At 38.4% G+C, this 23,802-nt stretch overlaps 1 protein-coding gene across 1 annotated transcript; it reads left to right on the top strand.

Moving 5' to 3' along the window:
* The first annotated feature begins 11,464 nt into the window (after positions 1 to 11,464).
* LOC145978725 (histone H2B-like) lies at positions 11,465 to 11,836 on the top strand. The gene has a single exon (XM_083111532.1). The coding sequence runs from the start codon at positions 11,465 to 11,467 to the stop codon at positions 11,834 to 11,836; it is 372 nt and encodes a 123-aa protein (XP_082967658.1).
* The last annotated feature ends 11,966 nt before the right edge of the window (positions 11,837 to 23,802 follow it).

Below are 23,802 nucleotides of genomic sequence, written 5' to 3'. Positions count from 1 at the left end.
TGCCCTAACATACCACTTCAAACGTAAACCTTTGGGAACAAATACAACACATTGGTAGACTGCAACACTGCATATCCCCGTGCCATCTTTGTTACGCATGCGCAGTAAACATTTTCCGGACATATATTTTCAAGCTCATACCTTACACATGAAGCGTTTTGCATTTTTAAAGTGAGTTATGTGATGAAACGTTAATTTGCCCTCCGCGGGCACAAAACGTACAAGGAATTCTTAAAATTACACAAATTCCATACACATCGATTTTCCACGACGAGAAATGTTTATGAGGGGGAATGACCGCATGCTATAAACAATATATTAAAACATTTCCAGCAAAAATTTTCCTTTGTTGACCAGTTCTACATCCTACGCCATCTATAATCCAGAATGACGGGTTGGATCGTTTACAATTGAATGGAAGCGAATCCACGTCCCCTCAACTTACAGAGAACTGGGATAATGCCTAAACGGCCGTAGGGTTTAATATCGAATGGTTATAAATCCGCCATGCCTGGGAAGGAAGCATTCTATAGACGAGCCCAATCTCCAGACGGATTTCAATAGCCTAGACACATCCCCTTCCATTGCTCCCAAGATATGGAGAATTCATCCCGCGTCGAAAGGGGTTGTGTACGTTTGGGCCGGAGCCAGTCCCGAGCTCTTACGGATTAACAATGGAAACTCGACAGAACAATGGCAGCTGTAAGTGACCAGGGGATATCACATTTAGCACGCTTTTTCTTATCTTGCGTTCCTTTCCTATCCAAACCTCAAGAGGCAGGGTTTGTTTTTTTTAAAGCGAGAAGAACTACGAGAAGATATAGAACAATGTAAAGAGAAAGAGGAGAGAAGGACCAGGAAATCGAAAGCGAAGGAACTAGAACCAGATAGGAACTGAAGAAACAGTGTATGTTTTTTGTAAAGGTAAAACCTTCAACTTGCTAGACATTCTTACAGTATGGGGCCTCCACGATGGCGTAGTGGTAACGTCAAGGGGTCCTGGGTTCAATACCTGGCGAAGTCATAGTTGGGATCCCACTTTAAACTGTAGGTCCAGTCCCGATTAGCCTATCTGTGCATAAAGTAGACTTAAATTTCTCGTGCAAGGTGCAGCGCCGTGAAGGCACAGGTGATATGATCAGCACCACTCTCCGGCCTCCTTTATCACCAGGGTTTAGCAGAAACACATTTATTTGCGCCTGGTAAACTTTAGACCGGTCTCGGAAATCTCCTATAACGGCTGGGGGTTCGACGTGCTGACCCAACGTCACCCCAATACCGGTTCAAGATCTCCACACCTCTAGGTAGGATTGTGGGAGGGAGACTGGCAGTCGGGAGATAGGCCTAGACCCTTCTAGAGCTGTCGAGCCACGGGTTATTATTATTATTATTTTTTAAACTTTAGGTCTCTCACCCCGGGAATCGAACCCGGATCACCCGCGTGACAGTCAGACACCATACCGACTTTTTATTTATTTACATGTAACTGTGATACCAATACAGTCATGATAATATGAATGGACTAAATTATCAAGAAAGCAAATCTCAATATCAATTGCTTTATTTATGTGAGCTTTTGTGTGCTTAAACAATTTTGTTTGGTTGTTTGACTAATTTATTTCCAATTATTTCTACATTAGGTTGACCCATACGGGAAACATTTGAGACGTGGGCGGAAAGATTTTGCCTAGAAAATGGAATGAACAGTTCTTGGATCTCATTGAAGGTAATGTTTTTTCTAACATTTTTATTCTCATTAATATTTTACCATAGTTCCTTTTGTTTATCTTGTTAAAGGTCTGATTATGAAGTGGAATAACGAAACAAAATAATTTGTAATGTTTTATTTCTAAACGTATTTTTGAAACCAATGAGTAAATAAAAGCTTGATAAATTCTCTTTTAACTCTACTTTATGCTGAAATAGGCTAATCAGGACTGGACATACTGGATACATTGTGCTTCTACCCGGGATCCTTTCATTGCATGGCGACAACGTTACCCTTGGCAGCGAGCTATCCTGATAGGAACACTACATTATACCCTGTGGGGGACGGATATCTTGCATTTACTTTATAAAAATTGAAGGAGCATTATTCAGTACAAAATTGAGGTTCTGGACGCAAATTCTATAAGTTTGAAACACTACACAGCACTCTGGAGCCAATGGACTTCCGATTTATCCTCAGATGGAAACACTGAGCGTCCGAAACAGAAGTTCCACCATTGTAGAACAACATTAGCGCCCGCTGTCGGACAACACCAATTTCCCTTGTATCCGTCTCTATGAACGCGTGTAACCCGCATTCTTTTTGCTTGCTTTAATAACAATGCCCCCCGCCCTCCTCCTCCGGGACTGGACGCAAGGGGGCTAGGGGGAAGGGGGGGCACGCATTACCGTATGACTAATCGTAGAGCATTTGGACCCAGAAGCATTTGCGGTACCGAGTGACATGCTTCGCGTGCCAGGAATCAATTTCCTGTCCGCGCTATCATCGGACGCATCGAACAAGTAGAACGGTTAGTATTTTCTCTGGCTTCTCTCGGATCGACTAACATTTTTGTGCATATATCATCCTGCTAATCAGTCAAGGGTTTTTCCATGCTTTGTGTCACGAGAGAGAGTGGCCTCAAGTGCAAAGAGTCCAGGGGAGTCTTGTGGAGGAAGCGATTTGTCAGCCACGTGGCCGAGGTGCATTTGACCGCTGAACTGAAATGTCACCGTTTGCAAGCAAGATTGGGGTTCAAGTTTTCTTGTTATTTCACAAGATAAAGTTCTTCCGCCCATTATCGCAGTGGACGACTTGGCAGACGGAATAAATGCCCTGGTTCCTCTTGACGGTCCTTCCACTGTGACGTAACCGTCACTCTGGCACGCGATTGGCTTCTGCTTTTCACACGTCACCAGTCTTTCGTCGTGGATAATAATCAGCACAATATCAACTGAAAGTGCTAGGGTAACCCGTCGTATTTGTGAAAGATCGCTCTCGTGTTCACGTGTTGACTGCTGAGCGGTATAGGTGAAGTCCTGATTCAAACGCCAGTTCGGTATCTTGGACATAGCTAGAGCCAGCACTTGTTCTCTTTCTCTTAAAAGCGCTGTTGTGGCTATAACTACTGTGTTTAGACATCAATTCATTCACTGCGACGTTATACTCCCAAGGTATCCGCATTGTATAAAAGAAAATAGCACAATACAATAACACAACCTAGCAAAGATAAAGTAACCGCAACCTCACGTTAAGAAATCTGTAAAGAACTGAATTGCCAACATCTCATTTACTCCACGTCCACTTGACAAGAGCTGTAGTTCATAAAACGGACACTATTGGTGGGAAAGGTTTGAGGCGAGGATGTACTGAGCTCCACGTGGACGTGACGGATGTTTGTTTACGAGCGAACTGATCTTTGAAAAATGTGTTTGAAGTGAGGTGGCGTTCGAATCAGGACATCAACTTACTGTGGAATTAAGTTTTTTTTTAGTTGTTTTAAGTTCACTTTTTACACAGACAGGCTAATTGGGACTGGACCAAATTACTAACGAACCCGGACCCCTTGATTACATAGTTGACCCCACAGGAAGGAGGAAGTGAGCGAGGCAGTAGGCTTCGGCGGTCGCGTTTTTGCAATGGTAAACCTCTCTTCATCTAATTTTGAAGTGACAGCGCAATGTGGTTTCGATTCATGACAGACCATCGGGAAGCTGTTCCCTGAAAATAAGGGCACCTATCCAGGTGACCTCTGCTTCTGTGAACATTCTTTTGCCTCTCAGTCGTCCACTATCCATCCTTTCTCTGTTTGTTTCCTTCTTTTCTATATTTGTTTATTTTCCTGCATATCCTTTCTCTCTTTACCCTTTTATTCTTTCCGCTTTTCTTTCTCTCTAATTCTTTTGGTCTCAATCTCATTCTTTACTCTATTTTTCCATTCTGCCTTTTTCAACGTAAGCGGCTTCCCCAGTCTTCCTCTGCTGCTTACTGCCCTTGAGATGTGTGCAGGCGGAAAGCTCGCACTGTATGGAGCCCTCGTTGGCCTACACAAGTGGAAACTTGTTATTCAAGCCTGGACTAGAGACCCACATGTGTTTTAGAATGTACTGTTTTAGAATCCTCACATGTCTCCTCTTTCCGTTACTCATTCATCTCAAGCAAATATTTTTCCTAGAAAAAGAACATTTCTTTCACACTGCTCATGTTTGACATGTTTCCCCAAACGTTCACATTAATATCTTACGGACCCATCTTGAAAGCGAAGGTATGCATTGAAATTAAAGCGGACCCCTCTCGATTTCGTCGGTGGAGATCCTGGGTCCTGTCTCAGCCTTCATCAGTTTCATGTAACCATCTTTCTTCATCATCGTCGCGAGTAGCCTAAAGAGGAAGAATAGCGACTCCAAGAAAACATAGAAGCTTTGAACCAAGGTTATGAAGTTCTAATCCAAGGCAAATAATACGTGTTCATTCTTTATTCTTTTTCTGATAAATCACACATTCAAATCGACCATAAAATAATATAGGCTAGGAACTAATGTATTACTTCAAGTCGTCCTAGCGTCTTCATTGTTTGGCTGGACTCACGGGTTGACTACATATCTTCACATGACATGTCTGTGCTCATAGAACCCTCTCTCTTTCACTCTTCATCTATCCCTCCTTTCTCTATGTTTTGTTACTTACCCAATAGGACCAAGTAATGTAAATAGTTTGCGAAAGAGGAGTAGAGATGGCAGCACCAGGCGTACAAGATTAAGAATTGGCATAATATACGTGAATAACTTTATAAATAGGAACAAAGCAAATTGGAAAAATGAAAAACAATAGAATATATTATAAGAAGACAAAGAATAAATAAAAAAGAATAAATTGATGTATATACTTGATAAATCAAACTAGTGATCATATGTAAATTGATCAGAAAACTAAAGAAGTCAAAGCACTGCTTCAAATTTGTGTCTTTGAACAGATCTTGAATCTGTCTGATTTGCTTTACCTTTCCAATAGTAGAAATGTTGTTTAACGTATTGGCGGCGCGTTCCAGTCAACGCCCCACAGCACTTTTGATTGCGCGTTTCAGCCGTGGCACCTACTTGGATGCGCGTGTCAGTCGTTTGGCCCCAAGTATACCCTAGGTTGGGCATATTTAGTGCTGGCGCGTTCCAATCGCAGCCACAGGGGAGGAAATTCGTATAGTTCCCAAAGCCTAAGGGGAAAAGCTGTAAGAAGGATATAGGAATTCCTAAATCGTAGAAAATCGGAAATAAAAGGAAGTCCAGGTCCAGAGAAACCATTAAGAAGGAAGTCCAGTTCCAGATCGTCCAGTAAGAAGGAAGTCCAGATCTAGATCGTCCAGTAAGACGGAAGTTCAGATCCAGATCGTCCATTAAGAAGGAAGTACAGATAGAAGAATATACAAATCAAGAAAATAAATAAAAAAAGATATATAAAGATAAAACTTGATTCTAAATAAGAATTACAGAAGAACGTAGCTTACCATGTAAATATTATTATTCCATGTATCCTGTGTTTAAATAATATATTCGTTTAAACGTCACTATTGGAAGGCATCCTGTCTGGTTTCGTTGTCTACAAAGAACCCTACCCTGTAGATATTTATTCTAGCTGAGGTTTAAAATTAACATTTATGTACCTTTGCACAAATGGAGGAAGCAATTTTCTTTTCTTCTTTCTCTTTCTTTCTTTCCATATCATTTCCTTCCTGTCTCTGTATTTTTCTCTGCTCCCCTCTTATTCTTCGTATCATTTATCTCTTTCTCCAGTTCTATTTTCTAGTCTCATTCTTTCCCTATTTCTCTTTCTGCCATTCTCTTTCTATTTCTCTCTTCTCTTCTTTCTTTCTTACTCCCGCTATTTCCTTTTCTCCCTTTGCTCTCTAGTGGTCAGAATTTTGGACTGAGATAATTTCACTCTCTCAAGCCTAGGACAGGAAGCTGTTGAAAGAACAGCTATAACCTAATTGATTTTACCCGTGCAAACCTCATGTCAACAATATAAATATATTGTTCGAGTGACACTGGAACCAATTGATGGCGTAGTAATCCGGACCACTTAAGAGAAAATCCAACGATTAAGAGCAGGAGCTGAGTCAAACCACTTGGCAACTCTTCCCGGAAGCCACAAAAACCAATCAAAAGGATATCACTTCAATGCGACGATCAACTGAACACTTACAAACAAACAAACAAAAAAAAAAAGAATCAACAGAAGAGACACGAATCTTTCTAACCCTTTCCTTCCTTTACTTACACGCACTTAAGAGCGTAATAGCTCGCGCCAGAATTTTCCCGCGCTTTCGTCAGCTTATTTGACTTCGGCAGTGCGCTTAAAAAGGGCGGGAATGCTAACTGTAAGGACATTTTAAGCCTAGCAAGCCTTTAACGGAAATCCTCCTCCTAACAGTTGCCACTCTTAATGGGTTCTGCTTGTCAAAATACGGACGTCCCAAAAATGAAGAGAAATGAGGCGAGGCAATTCTAGTGCGTCCTCCCCCTTTTCCCTAACGATGGGATGAACCGGGATTTCACCCTCTGTTTTCCAAAGTTTCTATTTGGTCTCGTAGGGGAGTCCACGGAATGCAAAGGGCCATTTTTGAGAACAATGAGGATGTTTTGTATGCTATTGTTGGCTCTGATTTAACTACACTGGATGCTTTTCGCGTTCAGCTTAAGATAGTGCAGATTGAAAGAAGGAAAATGGTTATGTTGTCCGTTATGATTCTGATAAAACTCTGTTGGAGCGGGTTAACGCTTTCTCTTAAAAATCCAATAATAATATGACCTCGTGCAATTGTTTCGTATATTTGTACCCCATTGTTACCATATTGTTGATTTGTCTTCCTATACACTTGAGATAGTTTTTTATGATTAAATGCAAACGACTACCAGTTATTTTTCCTTTAGCCTTAACCTCTACTGAACTCAGAGGGATAGGAGTTTTATTTCATGAAATAAAAACTTCAAGTATTTTTATGTATTCATACAATAGAAGGTGCAAAACTGGTAACTAACGTCTAATTACTAGTCTAATGACTATTATTCCTTCCACTTTCGTGATTATATTATCCAGTAAACTACCGCTTCTGGACTTAATGTCATCCGAATGTGTTTAGAATATGCATTGGATTTCACGGCGAGAGCTTGAGCTTGCATTCTTTATTGTTGACAACAATGTTAGGAAAGAAGATGCATTAGCGATGAATTTGTAAACCTTTGGTTTTTAGGACAAGAAGGGTAATAGAGTAATAGCATGAATGTGGAATACATGTCGAGAAATGTTTGTAAATATGAGAATCCAGCCACTTTCCTTCGGGATGGAGAATCAGATTTAACACGGGGGTGGGGGTGTAATAAATATCAAATTATATTACTAATAAAATCAATACTAATATTTTAAAATTGCCCCTTTCCTCTGATATATAAATAAATTAAAATAAGCGTAAATTTTGATAAGACTACACAAGCACATCGCCATCATTTCACATCAAACTGCTCACTGACTAACCGTTAAAATAGCTGCATAGTTGAATTTCGTTGCAACAATGGAAGCTTATATTACACCAGCCCTGCCACCCTACACGTACCCATTATTGAGCGTCAATGAAATGGAATTTTATTATATATTACTAGTTAGCAGTTATCTAAACGGACAATAATTTGAATTCCTTAATTATTTTGGCTTTTAATTATCAAGACTACTGAATCAGGTCTTATTCTACGAAAAAGCAAGTTATACGTTAAATGAAAGTGAATGAAAGAAAGCCAAAGTGAACATACTTGCTAAAATTCTTAGCTATTATCATAATGCTCTGTAGGTTATTGAAACTTTCTGGGGGGGGCTTTTCTACTTCCGGAGGGGATTCCCCCTCCCCAGGGCCATACCTTGAATTTATCACTGATGGAAATTGCACGTAAGGATAATTAGAACATGTGCTGAAAGCTGATATATGGGGATAACATGAAATAAAGTACTTTTCGAGCTTACAATCCACGATCCGCAAATATAATACAAGTAACATTGAATTTAGCATAATATATTAGATGCGTATTCACATATAAATCGGTTCACTGGTGTTATCAACACTTTTAAAATTCCATTCGTTCTTTATTTCTATCCTTTTATAGTTGCACAGGTCTTCAACAGTTCCTTTCAGGAAACGAAATAAATTATATTGACGGACCTTAATCTCACGATATACTAGTGAAAGCTGAAAACGGCGAGTCGATTCACAGTTCATAAGTTCGAATCATGCGCCCTGGGTACTTTGAACTGGTATTTCAAAGATTATCTCTTTCAGCCACGATTCCGGGGAAGTGCGACGCTACTGTATCAAATATTGACAGTCTGCTGCGCTTGGTGAAAGCGCTCTTTGATAACCGAAACTTCCAATCGTCATAATTTTTCTGGCTTCTGTTTGCTTTGGTGCTGAGCCGGTGACGGATTGCCTTGATTATGTGAAGTAATGAAGGTTGACTTTAACTGAAGTCCATTCGGTTGTGTGATGGGTCTGGCGATCACTTTGGGATCCGTGCGGGAATTCGAGATGAGCGTCCGAATTTTCGAAGGCCAGATGGCGGTTGCAGTGTATCTGAATGTTAGTGAAAATGTGGCGTACACAGGATTTCCTTTCAGAGGTAGCTGGAATATTAATGGTGGATATTACATGCCTGTGTTCTAGGTCAGGGGAGGGGGTGGATACACAATAAAGTATTTAATAATTACAATTTTTACTCTTCGTTTTGAAAGTCATCAAAATACAAAAATGGTAATTGAAGATGATTTTAAAGAGGTTTGACGAGGTGTATTTGCCACTAGGCTATCCTAGGCTATAGCTTAGGGGCCAAAAGTACAGGGGGGCGCACAGAAATGAGACGCTGAAGGAGGAGAAGTGACAAAAACAATATTGTGATAATAGAAAAATTAAACAACATTAATTTACTTTGAGACTCTCATTCATCAGTTTTCTGCCATGATAGCCAGAAGGAAACAATTTTAGGCGCCCGTTCCCTTGTGAAACCTAAGTGTATTGTTTTATGAAAGTTTAATGAATAATTTTTAATCAGATGTGTCTATATTTTGAAGTTTGCCAAGTGTTATTAATACAGAGCATGCAATTAGTGGAAGTGAAATACCGTGATAACAAAATTGTTAATGAAAATAATAATGATTATGGTGATGTCTGCAGGTACCAATAGGTAGCCTAGGGACCCAAATTTTATAAACCCCCTCATGGGTTTGAATTTATCACTTTGGTTTTTGCTGATTAATTTATTGCTTTCATTGGAAAGTATTGATCTTATCAAAATTTCGGGATGGGTTTTAACCCCAGCTGCTCCCCCCTTTGTACGCCAGTGCTTACTCTAACATAGAGCGCCCCTTCTCTTTCCTTCGGATGAAGAACAGGAACATATCGGCACATTCGACAAGGATATGTCGACACTTAAAATAACATTACATAAACGACAGATTGCAGGGTCCAGCCCTTGCAATGAATGACCATGAGCCAAAATTTTATGCTAGAAATGTATTTCAAAGTAAGTCGATTGACACAGTGGGGAAATTTATTTGTGAGAAATACCCCAAAGAAGAATATATCATGCCTAATTAGGATGAATAAGCCTCTACACATATTTCTTAAAATTCATGTTACGGAGATATTGGCATGAGAATGTGGAGTTAGCAGCTTTATCGATGGGGAAGAAATACAATCTGTGTGAATAACGAAGTAAGTCATGTTATCGCAACAATGGGTTAACAGTATTATTACTTCAAAATTGCTCATGTAGAGTTGATAATATTTCACAGAGAATGAGGAAACCTTTTCTCATACTTATTATAGTGTCGATTTGCTAAAATTACGTCTTCTGCAACAGTATTTTAAGAAATAGAGCGGTTCTTCCCCACAAAATCGGTTCGATATCCGTTAACACACCGCCGTATCGGCGCTCACGTGATTGTAGCATCTGCGCATGAGAAATGCGCACTGCAGTTATTGCCAAGTCATAACACACTGCGTCGTACACAGACGTTTGTGGCCACTTCTGACGAGCGCTCATTATGATGCATGTCTTTTACAACCTTTACAAGGCTTACATTGACGAAGGAACTAATCCTATGCATTAGATTTCTGTTAAAGCATACCTAAAAGGTAAAAGGTGAAGGCCAATTAAGAAATCTCCCATCAGAATATGAAACTCTAGCTTAGAATTAGAAAAGTTACATTAATTTTTTACCTCGCTGAAGACACAGGGATGGGAGAAAGTGCTAGGAAAAGGTTATTCATGTAAGACATGAAATACAAATGCGTTACAAACAAGAACAAGAGTAAAACAACTACCAAGTTTTGTAAGTTGTACATGCTTCTCACGCGTGCCCTGACGGTTTTCAAAGAGACACAACGTGACGTCTTAGGCAGGAACGAGAGGCAAGGAAGGGGAAAAACCGGAAGGATGGGGACACATGAGGCTGAATCGAGGTAAAGGAGGATGGAAGGACCATCCTGAGACGGTGTCTCATATGCATACGAGATGAAAATCGATGCCGTTGTCCTCCTTGTTTACCGAGATGAGTCTTCATTCCGCCGCTCTGTTGCTTGGAGAAGGCCACTGCGCTGGAAAGCAACTTGAAACTACGTTACTTTCGTCTGGCAAAATTGTTTGACGGAGTGCTCGCTCTCTTGATATGACATGGAGAAACAGTTCGCCAAAGGGTCATTACTCTATTTGCATTTTGCTTTTGTGACGTTTCTGTATCACTTTGGTTTGTAGCAGTTCTTTATGAACACCCAGAAATGTCGGTTCGATTCCGGAACCTTCGACCACTAATAATAATAAATCAAACTTGACTAAAATACAGTTTATTTCAATATTCATTTGAGTCAATCTAACATTTTTCGCACAATATTTCCTAGGATTGAGAGGAATACCACGACGATATTCGGATTTCAATGCATTCGACTTACGAAGCATTAGGACCATTACCGAAATTCGTTATTGTGATTTAATAATTATTATTTACAAGTATTGAGACCTATTTCTTTCTTTGTAAGCCCAGAGAAATTACTATCATAGTAACGTGTAGCTTAAGAAAGACATCCAAGTACCAACTTCTCTTTCTTGTGTTGCAATAGGCAAACAAGGTTCAGCTGCCCGAGATCACAGTCGGATATTCATCTCTCAACGCGCTAATGAAAACCAAGCTTTCATCATAGTCATGGCAGAAATTTAACATCAGATATCTCGTTACATTTTAATTATGAATAAGTCCATACCACAAAGTTATACCGTAAATTTTTTTCTAACTAAGAGGATTCTTTTATTAACTTGAAATAGTCTTATAATGTTGACATGTGAACATGGAGGCAACCTCGTGTTGATTGTAAATAGTATTTTTTGCTGACAAATCAAGAGTGTCTGTATTAATCGCACATACGAGATCGAGTCTGTCTGCAACATGCCGCCAAAGACAAGTGGAAAAGCCGCCAAAAAGGCCGGAAAGGCCCAGAAGAACATCTCCAAGGGAGACAAAAAGAAGAAGCGGAGGAGGAAGGAGAGCTACGCAATTTACATCTACAAGGTGTTGAAGCAAGTTCACCCTGACACCGGCATCTCCAGCAAGGCGATGAGCATCATGAACAGCTTCGTCAACGACATCTTCGAGCGCATTGCCGCCGAAGCTTCCAGGCTCGCTCATTACAACAAGCGATCGACCATCACCAGCAGGGAGATCCAAACGGCCGTCAGGCTGCTCCTCCCCGGTGAACTGGCCAAGCACGCCGTCAGTGAAGGCACCAAGGCCGTGACTAAGTACACCAGGTCAAAGTAAACTCAAGGAAATTTACTGACACATCCCCACTAGCGCCAAAACATCTGTATCGGCGGAAATTACAAAGTAAATGGCAGTTAATTTCCAGGATTTAAAACATACAACTCTGTTGCATAAGCGTAAAGATTGGTATGGAAAGGTGACAATTTTTTTCAAAAATTTCAAAACGTTTGACAACTTGTATGTAGTAAATTTCTACAGGTTTCTTACTGCCGAGAAAATGTTGAAATTGCTGTCTACAGCTACGGAAGTCTTAGAGCGTTTCATTGTGCTCACATACCCTCATTTTGGAAGTAAGTCTACTTGTCGTTTCATTAGCTGTGCACGTTGAGTGCTTGACCTGCGACCTTGCCGACGAAAGTTCTGGGTTCGAGTCCAGACTAATGCAAAGCCAGTTGAAGAACATCTGTGACGTTCAAACTCCAAAACCAAATAACAACTTTTCTTCAACCCAGCACACCAGGAAATTGCATGCTTGCAGGTCAACGAACCTCTGGCTGCTGAATCTACAGCCACGATAATCTTCTGTGGATGTATCTTGTCCACGTGTGTTCTGAGTGTTCCAATACAGCCCGAGCTTTCATAGAAGACCCTCTAGTTCTAGTTCTTCGATGTGTTTTACAATGTTCTTGATAAGGAGTTAATCTTCATAACATTTGATATAATCAAAATATTTGCCATTTTATAAAATGAATTATTCTTGATGTTAAGGGGCTTGTGCCCCGTTATTAGTTGGTGGGTGGAAATAGCCCAAGTGCTGACGCACACGTAATAGCTTCAATAATACCAAAAACCATATAAACAAAGATTTCAATTAGCGTATTGGCAAATTGTCAAGCAGGGAATCAATCATAGACATAAGTCAACCTGCTCAGCACCTCACCTGGTGGACGAGATAAAAAAATTAAAGTGTGTGATGCGTGTCTATTTGAGAGAAGACAAATTACATCATTTATACGTCTGTCCTTGATGAATTTGTTCATGAACATGAATTTTACAATATAATATTCAGGTAATATCCAAACGAGAACTCGCAAGTGGATAATGCTACACCGTGATAAGCAGGCAAAGAATGACCTGACGAGAAATGTCACTTCAACAACCAGATATCTCTTTTATCTTATACCCCCACGGGATATATCCAGTTTCATATTGTTGATGAGAACTTTGCACGCTCTAATCAACTAATGCTTTTACTGTGGTGTGATATGGTGGTGTGCGATAAATATGGGGTACTACTTTAAATGTAACGTGCTCACAAACATATCTCTGTGCTCAAACAAAAGCGCATTTCTCACTCGTGTTGACGCACAAAACTTAGAAATTCATGCACACGAATGCATGACACGCAGTCATTTGTTCTCTTGACATGCAATTTAGCATATACATTAATATATAACAAGTTCACAATTAATGAGTTGAACTTACTCCTATATGCGGATGATTTTCTATCTAGCGTGGAGTTTTTGTACTGCATGGCAGTTGTAATGACGATTATAACCAAAGCTTAGTCCAGCTTTTATTGGTATAATTTCCTTTTATGAATTCTCCTGGTCGACTAAGGCAGAAACAACGGAGTGATCACATACAAATCGAAGACCAGATTTTTACCTCGGTATGTTGGTGTTTAAGTTCACGAAACACCTCGTTATGTCGGTCTTAGACCTCTCATACTCACACACGCAGAATGTAGCATTTGTAAGAACGAATTGCCGACGAGAAGGAAGAAAATGAAACAGCAATAATGCAAAGGAAGTAACACAAATATGTAATCACGGGTGACAGCAATAAGGACATCAGTAGTATCGTAAATGCAAAAGTTAACACGTCACCTCATTTCATCGGTTAACTCATGAACTCACCACCAAAGATCCAAGGTTCGAATCGTGTGCTTCTTTTTGAGTATCCCTTCTTCATTTTATCTGATCTTCATTCATCTTCATCGGTGCGATTAGTCAAAATGGAAGAATAGAAATGTAAGAAATATATGTATATTTGTAAATGGAAACATTGCAAATTTAGAGAATATATACACACATTAAAAGTTTACTTGAGAATTCACATATGGAATATATTTTACGTTTTCCCTGTGTTTATTGAAAGTCATTTTTACAGCAAGCATAACGCCTGGGAGCTTGTTAGAGTTTGACTTAACGAAATAATCCCACATTCGATTCTTGAATGCCGGACATTTACAACTTCATTTTAAACTGTATGTTTAGTTCCCTCTACCCTGGGAATGAATTACAATTAACTGAAGAGACTAGAGTAATCTTTTTATTTTGGTTAGTAGTGATTATTCAGTGAGACAAGCAGATTGGCATCATGTAACCATGGAGATCGTCGATTTTTTGGTTTGTTGCTTTTTAAGTTTATATGCTCACTTTATACTCAGATAAGCTAATCGGGACTGGACTTACAGTTTAAAGTGCTATCGGAACCACTATGCAACATGCCACTACCAAGAATCAAACTCTGAACCCTTTGATTGCAAGGTGACATGGTTAACGAGATTGATATACAAGAAGCCTTCGATTCTTTGGTGTCACAATCCTGTCTACACGTGTAAAAATTTTTTAAGCAGACAAAAGATCTGGTCAGACTTCCCGTCCTCACATCCATTGTCATAGATACGCGCTTCAACAAATAGCATATATTAGCTTCAGGATTTTACATACAGTTGACTCTTTATCTGTGACAACAATGTATGCACAACAATCAACTATCAGTTTGTTGCGGAATTGCTTAATGTGAGGAATCGAAACAGGAATCTAAAATCTAAGAATCCGTTAACAATGGATTTTCTCCCATTCCCTATCCACAACAATAGAACTCCCTCTTCCCCTCAGTGAGTTGAGCTCGCTTTCCTCTCGTGTTGCATTATGGGGAAATTGCCCTGGGCCCAGATGTGGAGCCAATTTAAGTAATCCCAGCTGGGGAGAAAAAAATCGATGTAGTCGCTCTAAAGTGACTTTACTTACAAATCTTATTGCACAGAACAGAAATTGGGAACTGCGCACCGTGAAGAATGTGGACGACAAATATAAACACCCATCCTCACGGCTGGGAGATTTCCTCTCTCTTCTCCTGTTTCTTGCCACAAGAGTGAAAACGCAATTATCTTATTCTTTAGTTTTGTCCTTGTTGTGTTTTCTTGCCGTGCCTTTGCATAGTCTTTTCTTGAATCGTCTTGTCTTGCTTTGCATTGCATTTTCTTGCTTTACATTGTCTTTTCTTGCTTTACATTGACTTTTCTTGCTTTACATTGCATTTCCTTGCATTGCATTGCCTTTTCTTGAATCGTCTTGTCTTTCGTTACATTGCCTTTCTTGAATCGTCTTGTCTTGCTTTACATTGCCTTTTCTTGAATCGTCTTGTCTTTCTTTACATTGCCTCTCTTGAATCGTCTTGTCTTGCTTTACATTGCCTTTTCTTGAATCGTCTTGTCTTTCTTTACATTGCCTCTCTTGAATCGTCTTGTCTTGCTTTACATTGCATTTTCTTGAATCGTCTTGTCTTGCTTTACATTGCCTTTTCTTGAATCGCCGTGTCTTTCTTTACATTGCCTTTTCTTGAATCGTCTTGTCTTCCTTTACATTGCCTTTTCTTAAATCGTCTTGTCTTGCTTTACATTGCCTTTTCTTGAATCGTCTTGTCTTTCGTTACATTGCCTTTCTTGAATCGTCTTGTCTTGCTTTACATTGCCTTTTCTTGAATCGTCTTGTCTTGCTTTACATTGCATTTTCTTGAATCGTCTTGTCTTGCTTTACATTGCCTTTTCTTGAATCGCCGTGTCTTTCTTTACATTGCCTTTCCTTGAATCGTCTTGTCTTACTTTACATTGCCTTTTCTTGAATCGTCGTGTCTTGCTTTACCTCACTTTTCTTATCGCCTTGCATTATAGTCTTGTGGACCATGATTTGACCTTGAAATTTTTTTGAGGTGATTTGCAGCAGGCCACACCGCTCAGCAGAATAAACACAGAAGGTTAATCTTACGATTTAAGACAATGGATATATTATAGATAGGGTATTATAGGTAATGAATACAATAATGACTAATAACAAGAACAGATATTTTGAAGTTCAGAACTCAAAATGTGGATTTGATTTTTTTAAAATGGGCCCACATAGGTACTGAATTTGACAGGACTGTCCTCTAGATAGATAAATGCATGAAATGCAATGATTACATAGATATTGAGAAATAGAAAATTAAAAATAAAAGAATAGATGCAGACTAAAGAGACTGGAGAAAACAAAAGAAAGAGAGAGAGAGAGAGAGAGAGAGAGGATAAGAAACAAACGGAAGAGAACAAAGAACAGTACTTTGAAGGAAGAAAAATAAAGCCAACTCCTTCCTTGAGATCCATGTACGATTGCATGGAATATGAAAAATTAACGTACAAGTAGGTTATCTGAATGTCGAAGGAACTCGTGCGTTAAAAGGTAGTACTTTTCCCCCTTGTTTCCTCATCTCCCTCCCCCCATCCCCTGTTCCCTCCCGCAGCTTGACCATGCAAATTGTACACAGATTGTCACATTGCGTGCTCTCTGCTGGAAACCGGGAGGTTGCCGAGTGCGTCAGTACGAAATGTCCAGGCGAACGGTTATTTTTCATTTCCAGCCGCTCTCATTATCAATGCTGCAATGAATTTTCATCCTCTGCTCTCTCTTTTTACGATTTTTGTATCGCACGAACACCACGCGTCAGGAATGTACAACAAAAGTTATTTGCCTCTGCATACACGAGGTCTGGTGATAACGGTGAGGATACGAGGGTTGTTCGGAAAGTAAGATGGTGTGTCGTCTGCCTATTGCAACGACGTAGCAGCGCGACGCACTATTTGGGACAAGATTGAGCTGAGCCTTGAATTTCTGGCTTGAACTAGCTTCAAAAGTTCTCTGGAAAATAAGCTATACTCTGTAAAACCGTTCTGATTAGAGGTGCCTATGCTTTTACGTCAACATAAACAATAGACGGTATGGCGCTTATATTTTATTGGGTATATGCATTATATATTCAATCTTTCTTTCTTGGTAAATTTTGCAACAGCTTTGTTTACTAAGTCGGTTCAACTGTATGTCATGGAACTTGATTCTGGTATTTCTAGGAAGATATAACAATAATAATATCCTTATTTAGCGTACGAGCTCCAGCTATACACACTGCAATACCACCTAACTCTTGTAATTAGCTACACATTTTATAAAACACATAAAGATTCATGAATACATAAAAAACAATGAAGACAAAAGTAGAAACAAGAATTTCACATGAGTCTACATTTACAGATATAGCCATAGATAATAGAAATAAAATAAAATAAAATAAAGTTTGCAAATGTAGACCATTGTAACAATTAGTTGTAATTTTCGATCACCTGCAGATTTGTTAGCAGTGAAGAAATAGCACACATACGTTTGCAAGAGTGTCCAGAGATTATTGCAAAATATAAAACTTGGAAAAGAACAAAATGCAGAAAGAAGCGAAAACATAAATATGAAATTCACCAAGAATTGAAGGTGAATGCAAGTAAAGTGGCAAAATGATGAAGCACAAGTTCATCAATAGATTATAAATATGTAAAAAAAAATTGAACATGTGTTAGAAAGATACAAAAGTAAAATAAATTACATTATAGTTGTGAAAATTGGGTTCAAACAATTACTAATATGGACACATTGTACAAACTTGACTAGTGTAGTAGAATACAATTCCATATTTGAAAACGCGTACTATTCCATATTGCATGTCTGGCCGTTTTTTGTCTTTATAACCGTAGTATTCAATCTTAACATCTCAATTCGACTTCGATGAAGTGTTGCTTTGAAGCCTCAGATTTCTGCATGATGCATTCCCATTTTCTTAAAATTAAGTCTTGAATGTCAACAAGTCCGAATTTCCACAAATCATTTCATAGCATGCGACATTAATTTCACTCTGAATTGAACAGCAATGCATGATGGAACATCCGTTCAAGTGTTTTCCAACTCCATCACTAGGTTGCAGCACCCCCAAAGCAAATTCAGTGGAATTTCATGTTGCAAAACCCTATTCCATATTTGCGTATTTTCCTCCCCGATAATGCAGTGGTAGCGTTGTCGCCTTGTAATGAAGTGGACCCGAGTTTGATACCCAGTGGAGGCACATAGTGGTTCGGATCCCACTTTAAACTTTAGATCCAGTCCCGATTAGCCTTTCTGTGCATAAAGTGGACTTAAAACACCAACTCAATCAATCAAATCCTCTACTAATTAAAATGTCATCAGTAAAATAGAAACATGGATAAAATACGAATCCATTTAAGTTCTGACAGGTGTAAGGAAATGAGTGTTTCGTAATAATACAAAAATTGACCAGAATTTAGAACGATTGTTGATGCTGATTTTTGAACCTCCTTTCATTTGTCTTTATTTTTTGGAGCACCCTCGTATGTATAAATTTATGAATCCACACCAAAAGAATGCTTCTAAAACGTCCTTTAAATTCCTTCTACAACACACAATTTTCAATGGGTAAATTTACAGATAAACTGATGCATAGACGGAAGTTAATCAAACCAAAAGTTTGAAATGCAAGAGTACGAGGTGGTATCAACAATTTCGAGACTAGCTCTGTTTACAAGAAAGTACTTTATTTTATTTACACACGATCACCTTCAAAATAGTCACCTTGTACAGTGTCTCTCAAAAGTTTTAGGACAACGACATTTTAAACTAGGCAACCCAATTTACGCAAGGCGTTGGTGAGTTGCGTGTAGAGTTAGGCTCAATTTCAGGGTTGCCACATGCACAATAGATATTTATAAAATACGCGAAATAAATAAAAAACAAGTATTATTGTATAAAATTATTAAAAATATCACTATTATATCGAAAGTGACAATTTTTTTTCTCAAAGGAAAAAAAAAGTTTTCTAGTATTTCATCGCTGATGAGTCTACAGAAAGGAAAAGAGGAGAGAAAACGAGAGGTGACAAAGGAGAGGAGAAAGAGAAAGCGAAAGGAGAAGAGGAAAAGTAAAGGAGAGAGGAAAGATAGGATAGATGAGGAGAGGAGATCTAGTGAGGAGAATGGAAAAAGATTCTAGGAGAGATGAGGAAAATGGAGCAAAGAAGAGAAAAGAGAAGGAAAACGAGGTGAGAGAAGAGGTGACGAGAAGAGGGGAGTGGAGAGTAGAGTAAAGAAGAGAAAAATAGAAGAACGAAAAGAAGAGGAGAAGAGTGCAGTGGAGTTGGAAATCTAAGACAGGAAAGGAGATACGAGGAGTGGAGATGAGTGGGATGGAGATAAGATGCGAGAAAAGTAGGGAAGGCGATATGAGATAAACTAGAGCAGAAGGAGGGGAGAGAGGAAGGAGAAGAGAAGAGAAGAACAGAAGGGACTGAAGAGAAGAGGTAGTTGCAGAAAATATCGTCTCAGCGTCAAGAATTGATACATTGGTCAAATTATCGACATGAAACATTCAATAACATTTTGAAATGTATTAGATCGGTTCGAAATACCTTTTGGCTTAGTTCAGAGCAAGGTAGAATTTTCCATGTAAGATCTTTGATTTTACCTGCGATTATACCACTAAAAACATGGAATGTAATTTTAATATTTATAAGAATTATCCACTACTCGGTTCGTTGAAATGGAGATTTTGTAATTTAATATTTCCCCTCCCCCCATCGTTAATTCCAAACTGAATCATTCCGTTTCACAGAGTGCGGACAATGAACACAATGGGATGTGTCTAAAACTTACGAAAATTATCTGCCACCGGAAGGGTTTGAACCTACGACCATCAGATTCACAGTCCTGAACGGTAAACACTACCCTACAACCTTTTGTTCCTGAAATTAAGTAGAAGGAGCTGACCAATGTGAAATATAGATGCAACTCTCCTCCTACATTTAATGTGCAAACAATACTTGTTTGTAACAAAGAAAAAGAATGTAGTAAGACTCGGCGAAATCATTTAATGGAGAATTGCACATGAGAACTTTTCATTCGATATTTGCGGAGGTATCCTTGCATTGAACTCGAGTGGGAAAAGGGGTAAAATTAGTATGTCCTGAATTGCCACAAATATAAATAGTTATTTCATTAATATTTGTCAATGTCTTTGAAGCAGTACACAATTATCGTTAGAGTATCATAATTCACGATCTTATACATGAAAATATCCCTTTGAATGTGTGTCAATTCATTTATTTGTTTATTTTTTTTATAAATTCCATATGCAGAACAATGTAGCCACTATACACTGCTATTACAAATAATGTTACCATGCTCTTGTTTATAATAAAAGGAGAATTATAAAAAAGAACACCGCCTAAGGAGAATCGAACCTGTGACCGCTAACAGACTAATCAAGAACTCTAACCACTACACCACGCCCTTACCTTCGATTGAATCAACAATTTTTAAGTATTCTGTCCCTCCAATATTGTAAATGTCGTTGGGTATACATGTAGTCGAACTTTTACTTTAATTTTGAATTGCTTTCTTGTAGTATAGCAGATATATTCGAGAAATAATTTTCGAAGTGATGAAGAAAAACGAGAATATTTTTAGTTGTGAAAATGCGAGTTATTTCTTCTAACTTATTATTGCGATTAGACATTATTAATGGAAAACAATTAGAGGCTTGAACATTGCAGGACGATATTATTTTCCTATGATACTGCAATAGACGAAATGCTTGTTTACTGACGCAAGTCCCGTGCTCAGAACAGTCTTATGAAATGTATTTGCTGTTCCGTAAGGTAACACGAAATAATTACACCGTTTGCGAACTACCAAATCTGCGTAACGTTAGACGTAAACAGGCAGAAAATTTTATTCAGAAAATCACTTCACATTTGACAGTATTAGTCAAGAGAGACTCGTGGGACACTGTGTTAAGGTAAATCCTTCTTATTTTTCTTCCTCGAAGAACAATAATTTTTAAATTAGAGCAAAAGTCGTTCCGCTCTTTCTTATTTCTTTTAAATTCTTCCACATTCCTTTAGTTGGGTTAAAAATAAATAAAAATATTGCTTGCGTTTCTGTCATTGACGTAGACTAGGCCCTTACGCAGGATTTTTTTGAGGGAGGTGCCAGACTCAAATTTATATATCTATATATAAGAGAGAGACAGATATTACAAAATAGTTCAAATAGTGCAAGCGCCATTGAAAAGTCATGATAATTCTATGTTTAGAAAATAATATATTTATAAATTAAATGTTGCGCACTAGGAATTATTATTACAATAAAGAACATGTCTAATTGTGAGTTAAGAAAAAGACAATAATAAAGAGACATTCTCGCATCACGATTGCAGTTCGAACAAGTCGGGAAAGGGCTTGAAAGTAACGCACTGTCCTGACTAAATCGGTGAATTGGACGTCTGGTAGCCTTGCATTATAAAACTAAAACCATCCAATATTGCAGCCTGAAGACTTTTGTGCAAGAAACAGATTAATTTATGCAAGAACAAAATATAAATTTTTACACATTTCTAAAATCGACGATATTATTTTCGTAGTTATTGATAGGTTCACATTTAAATATTTCAGGGTTCGAGGGGGCATGGCCCCCATGCCCCCCCCCCGGGTACTGACCTGATCTGACGTAGACAGTGGGAGAGAAATTTTGGAGAATCTTTCTATTAAATTTATTATCAGATAGGTTTATTGACAATCGTGAACTTTTCGTTTAATAGATAATATTTGGTTTTATACGACGGGAGAACATTGGTCGAAATTCCTTTCTTGCTCTTTTGAGAGAATATATACTTCTACAATAGCAATCGCGTTCGGAAACGGTGAAAAAAAAATGACTTTTTTTTCAAAGGCAGACAAGCTTGGTAGCGTAGCTTGCTCGCGTTCAAAGTGACTCACTCACGCTATTCAAGGCCGCTTCTTATCGCAAAACTGTGCGCCCATGCACAGTGTCTGCACCCAGCAAGTTACAAGTGACCAGAGCCGAATTTTAAAGAAAATCTGAAGAATGATAGATTTCATCAGAGGCGGCTAGGTGGACACTAGCTCAACATGCAATAGTTTAAGTGATAATTTCTGACAAAAAAAAAACCTTATTGAATAAGTATTGGGATAGTAATACGTGTATCCGTTCCTTTTTAACAATGTAAGCTCGAAAAGAATCTGTATTCCATTTGTTTATATTGGCAAATTGGTCAACCGGAGTTTATTATAAGGAACTATTTCGTAGATGTTCATGTAACCGTTATAAAATTACAAATAAAGTATATTCACAAGCTTAGATATACTAACAACGAAGAAATAAATTCAGAGTTAAATTTCAAATGCATGTGTGTAGAGTAATTCTAGAAGTACAGAGCTATATCAGAGCATTGGACTTCTTTTTGCAGGATAACGTTTACAATATTGACGCTACAGAATAATTAAGAACTGTTCCTCCAAGAGAAACAAAGGGCGTAGTGTATTGGTTAGAGTTCTTGAAAGCATTGATTGCGGTCCCAGGTTCGATCCTCCTTAGGAGGTGTTCTTTTAGTAATTCTCCTTTTATTATAAACAAGAGCATGGTAACATTATTTGTAATAGCAGTGTATAGTGGCTACATTGTTCTGCATATGGAATTTATAAAAAAATAAACAAATAAATGAATTGACACACGTTCAAAGGGATATTTTCATGTATAAGATCGTGAATTATGATACTCTAACAATAATTGTGTACTGCTTCAAAGACATTGACAAATATTAATGAAATAACTATTTATATTTGTGGCAATTCAGGACATACTAATTTTACCCCTTTTCCCACTCGAGTTCAATGCAAGGATAACTCCGCAAATATCGAATGAAAAGTTCTCATGTGCAATTCTCCATTAAATGATTTCGCCGAGTCTTACTATATTCTTTTTCTTTGTTACAAACAAGTATTGTTTGCACATTACATGTAGGAGGAGAGTTGCATCTATATTTCACATTGGTCAGCTCCTTCTACTTAATTTCAGGAGCAAAAGGTTGTAGGGTAGTGTTTACCGTTCAGGACTGTGAATCTGATGGTCTTAGGTTCAAACCCTTCCGGTGGCAGAAAATTTTCGTAAGTTTTAGACATATCCCATTGTGTTCATTGTCCGCACTCTGTGAAACGGAATGATTCAGTTTGGAATTAACGATGGGGGGAGGGGAAATATTAAATTACAAAATCTCCATTTCAACGAACCGAGTACTGGACAAAAATTGGATAATTCTCATAAATATTAAAATTACAATCATGTTTTTAGTGGTATAATTTCAGGTAAAATCAAAGATATTACATGGAAAATTTTACCTTGCTCTGAACTAAGCCAAAAGGCATTTCGAACCGATCTAATACATTTTCCAATACATTTCAAAATGTTATTGAATGTTTCAAGTCGATAATTTGACCAATGCATCAATTCTTGACGCTGAGACGATATTTTCTGCAACTACCTCTTCTCTTCAGTCCCTTCTGTTCTTCTCTTCTCTTCTCCTTCTTCTCTCCCCTCCTTCTGCTCTAGTTTATCTCATATCGCCTTCCCTACTTTTCTCGCATCTTATCTCCATCCCACTCATCTCCACTCCTCGTATCTCCTTTCCTGTCTTAGATTTCCGACTCCACTGCACTCTTCTCCTCTTCTTTTCGTTCTTCTCTTTTTCTCTCCTTTACTCTACTCTCCACTCTTCTCTCATCTCGTTATCCTCCTCTTTTCTCTTCTTTGCTCCATTTTCCTCATCTGTCCTAGAATCTTCTTCAATTCTCCTCACTACATCTCCTCTCCTCGTCTATCCTCTCTTCCCTCTCTCTACTTTCCTCTTCTCCTTTCGCTTTCTCTTTCTCCTCTCTGTCACCTCTCGTTTTCTCTCACCTTTTTTCCTTTCTGTAGGCTCATCAGCGATGAAATACTATAAAACCTATGTTTTTCTGTGAGAAAGAATTTTATCACTGGCGATATAATAGTGATATTTTTAATAATTTTATAC

The sequence above is a fragment of the Lepisma saccharinum genome, chromosome 25 (genome assembly GCF_977018435.1).
Source record: "Lepisma saccharinum chromosome 25, izLepSacc3.1, whole genome shotgun sequence".
NCBI classification, from domain to species: Eukaryota; Metazoa; Arthropoda; class Insecta; order Zygentoma; family Lepismatidae; genus Lepisma; species Lepisma saccharinum.
Note: the sequence above shows the minus strand (reverse complement) of the source record. Positions and strands in the feature narration are given on the sequence as shown.

Bases quoted from the DNA above. Each gene is read 5' to 3' on its own strand.
- LOC145978725 (XM_083111532.1), top strand. From the start codon at position 11,465: ATGCCGCCAAAGACAAGTGGAAAAGCCGCCAAAAAGGCCGGAAAGGCC.